The sequence below is a fragment of the Vigna radiata genome, chromosome 5 (genome assembly GCF_000741045.1).
Source record: "Vigna radiata var. radiata cultivar VC1973A chromosome 5, Vradiata_ver6, whole genome shotgun sequence".
NCBI lineage: Eukaryota > Viridiplantae > Streptophyta > Magnoliopsida > Fabales > Fabaceae > Vigna > Vigna radiata.
Genome location: NC_028355.1, coordinates 10,946,834 through 10,950,776, shown reverse-complemented (window position 1 = coordinate 10,950,776; position 3,943 = coordinate 10,946,834). Strand labels below are relative to the sequence as shown.

Genomic DNA, 3,943 nt, shown 5'->3' with positions numbered 1-3,943 from the left:
ATATATATATATATATATATAAACATTTTTCTATAAATTTAGAACAAAATTTTACTATTTATTAAGTAATTTGAAAAGAAAAAAATATATTCAACAACGAAAATAAGATTGAATCAAACTTATTTAAGAAAATATATCACAAGTTCAAATTTGAGTCATGTAAATGCTCCATTAATGAGCCATATAAATGTTGGGAATCCAAGTGTGATTCTAAGTCCCACATTAGATAAAAATGAGAAAGTAGAGCACTATATAAAGTTAAAAGACACATTAATCCAATGCCTTAAGGTTTTGGATAAAGAGTGGTGTCAATTCCTTATATGGTTGAGCTCATTTCTCATTGGTGTTTATATCTCCCTGGTGAAGAAGTGCAGGACCCACTTGAGAAGGTGGAGGGAACAACACCCTTAAATTGATTGTATACTAATCTCTTTGTATAATAAATGGGTCAAACTTGTAAATAAAAAAATATTTTTCAATGAGTTCCTCACCTAAAAGAAAAGGTTATTATAAGGTATAAAGCGTTTCTCGTAATCAATATTTATTTATTTCTGTAAAACATTTAATATTAATAATTATTGATTATGTAAAATACTTATTGAATATTTTAAATGAATATTTTAATTATTATTAAGTTCATGTTTAATTTATAGTGTTTAGTTAAATCTACGCATTGAAATAAATTCTAAAAACATTTTAAAATTATGTATAAATTATATACAAATAGTATCCATGTAAATAATTTAATTTTATATTAATTTTATAGTTTATTAATGTAAATTAAAAGTTATTGTATAGTTAATTTTTTTTGTAATGTTTTGAGTCTTCTTATATATATATATATATATATATATATATATATATATATATATATAAAAGTTTATTTCATTGCAAAAATGGAAAGAATAAAGTTGCAAATATTGCTTACTTTTTAACTATAATTGTTAAAGCTTTCTCTACTTTCTATATTTTATAAAAAAAATACTCATTTCAAATATTTATTTTTTATCATTTTATTTTAAGAAATATAAAAAGTATAGAAAGCTTTGATAAATTTAAATAATGTATGTTTTAGAAGAATTTATGCTCGTTCATTAATTGAATCTCGTTACAGTTTGACCGAAAAATACCACGTATTTTTTTAAGGTAAATTGTATCTTATTCTATCTAATCTAAGTTTATTTGAAGAAATTAAAACCACAAAATCTATTATTAATTATTAGTATATGAAGAATTTAAAATCTCACTCGCAAAATTTACTAATAGGAAGGGTGGTTCACTTATTCAGTACTGTCATATAACGCAGAGAATGAGAAATAAAAAATAAAAAATAACCCTCCAACAAAAATCTATGGTTTTAGATTACTTAAATCTCAAAAAAATAAATAAAATATTAGGTCGAAATCTACCTTAAAATATATAAAAAAAGCATATATATATATATATATATATATATATATATATATATGAAAAAATGTAAGAGAGACATGGTGAATTGAATATACTAGGCAGATATAAACCGATAAATTTTAATCTTGGACTTAAATAAATACAAAATAGAACATAAGTTTCCACTCATGAGGCTACTCGTGCGCTAAAATATACGTAGCATGACACTCAAAACAATTCATGTTGTGACTCTAATCTGTATGTTATCCAAAATCTATAATAAACAAGAACCTCTAATAATAATAAGCATATCATATTATTTCGACTGCTGCAGTAGCAGAAACTTGGTTTTGCTCCTTGGCCACCATTCTCTTCATCTTCCTCAACCAATGTAGAATGCTTGCAGCATAATCATAGAGGCTGAGAGCAATGTAGAGTCCAATCCCAGCAATGATCCCATTTGCTATGGAATATGTGAGAGGCATAAGGAGCATTGTGACAAAAGCAGGCACAGCATCCTTGGTGTTGTTCCAATCTATGTCCTTCACCACCTTCATCATCATCACTCCAACCATCACAAGTGAAGGTCCTATAGCCCAAGGAGGAACACTAGACAACAAAGGAGTAAAAAACAGTGACAAGAAGAAGAAGAAGCCAACAAAAACTGCTGTTAGTCCAGTTCGACCTCCTTCTCTCAAACCAGCCGATGATTCCACAAATGTTGCTGTGCTTGACACACCCAATGCAGAACCGACAATCGTGCTTCCTGCATCAACCATGTAAGCCACGTACTCACCTTCAAAATGCCCCTTTTCATCCAAAAACCCACCAATCTCTGCCATCGTGTACATAGTCCCAGTGATCGCAAGCACATCAACATAGAACAAAGTACCCAAAGCCACCCAAACTCCTTTTTCGTTAAAATCACTAAACCTCATCATTCCAGCAGTTGATTCAATCTTGTGAAAACCAACCACTTGCTTGAAATACTCATAACTTTCATCACCGACTGGGGTGTCAGGAAAATAAGTAACTTCTGTGTGCCTAAACCAAGACACAAAAGTCACAAAAACAATGCCATAGATCATGCTTCCCTTGATATTCTTCATCAGTCCATAGCTCGTAATCAGGAGGCCCACAATGCCCAGCCAGAACTTTGGGCTTTGCAGTTTCCCACCCAAGCACGCCCCGGTTTCTGGGTCCACCATCTTGCAGGCCGTGATGGTAACCAGGTTCGAAGGGTCGGGCCCAATAAGCCCAACGCCGAGGCTTGACTGCAGGCCCGTAAAGGCGATGAAAAGCCCAATCCCAGCTGCGCAGCCGAGCCTCACTGAATGAGGGATGAGCTTGGCAAGCTTCCCCCTCAACCCAACAGCAGATATAAACAGAAAAGCACAACCCTCAACCAAGACCACAGCCAATGCAGTTTGATACGACATTGACCCACTTCCATGAAAACCAACCAAATTAAAAGTCAAGTACGCATTGGGCCCCATGGCCGGAGCCAGGCCCAAAGGAAGGTTAGCCAACAGGCCCATGGCAACAGAACCAACAAGAGCAGAAACGGCAGTGGCCACAACCAAGTCACTCTTGGTCTTGGCAAGACAACTCTCGTACCCAACGTTGGGCTTCACCCTACAGTCTGGTCCCGCCGGAGAGGAGCAGTCGGCGACGGAGCATGTTCCGCCGGAGGCAGCGATGATGGTGGCGTTGACGGTGATGATGTAAGCCATGGTGAGAAAAGTTGCGACGGCAGCACGAAGCTCCCTTGTGAAGCAACTTTTCCTCTGTTCCAACTTGAAGTAGGAGCCCACAAAGCTCTTGGAAACGGCCTGGTTTAGGGCTTTCTCCATCACTGAGAAGGAGTTTGTGAAGGCTCTGAGTTTTGAAGTTTGAGAGAGATCTCTTCCCATGTTTAGTATGTGAGTGAAAACGCTTAAGGTGTGGAAATAAGCAGATGAAATGGAGAAGAAGAAGAAGAAGAAGAAAGTATGAAACTTTGTTTGAGGGTGGTTGGTTTCATCATGGCTACTTCTTTATATGGTTTAAAATATCTCTGCACCATGCCAACTAGTTTTATGTTTTCTTTTATTAGTTAAGAATAACGTTTAAGAAAGGTAAATAAATTATATTTGGAGGTTTCTTTTCTTTCTCATTAACTAATTCTAGAAAATGTTTTTTTAACAATTTTTTTCACAATAATTTTATTTTATAGGACATACAAAAACTTGTAACAATACTTTACCTTACATGCAGGCATGCATGTCATTCATTTTGCTTTAAAACCGCTTAAGAGGAGTAAACATACACATTAATTATATTCATTTAATTAGGCCATATTACTCTTTTTTTCTTTATTTTTCTATTTATTTTACAAATACAAAAATTTATTTTTTATAACTATTTCTTTTTTTTACAACATATAATGTTTCAAACCATCACTATTGTGCAGAGAAGAAAAAGAATATAAGTTATATATTTATTAAAAAAATAAAAGGAACTTGATTTGTCTCCTAAAACGCCAGTGTATATATTCTTATTTTTAGTAGAGTGG

At 33.6% G+C, this 3,943-nt stretch overlaps 1 protein-coding gene across 1 annotated transcript; it reads right to left on the bottom strand.

Annotated features, from left to right (window-relative positions):
- Window positions 1-1,495: 1,495 nt before the first annotated feature.
- Window positions 1,496-3,452, bottom strand: LOC106761688 (adenine/guanine permease AZG2). The gene has a single exon (XM_014645257.2). The coding sequence runs from the start codon at window positions 3,300-3,302 to the stop codon at window positions 1,701-1,703; it is 1,602 nt and encodes a 533-aa protein (XP_014500743.1). The 5' UTR covers window positions 3,303-3,452; the 3' UTR covers window positions 1,496-1,700.
- Window positions 3,453-3,943: the final 491 nt, after the last annotated feature.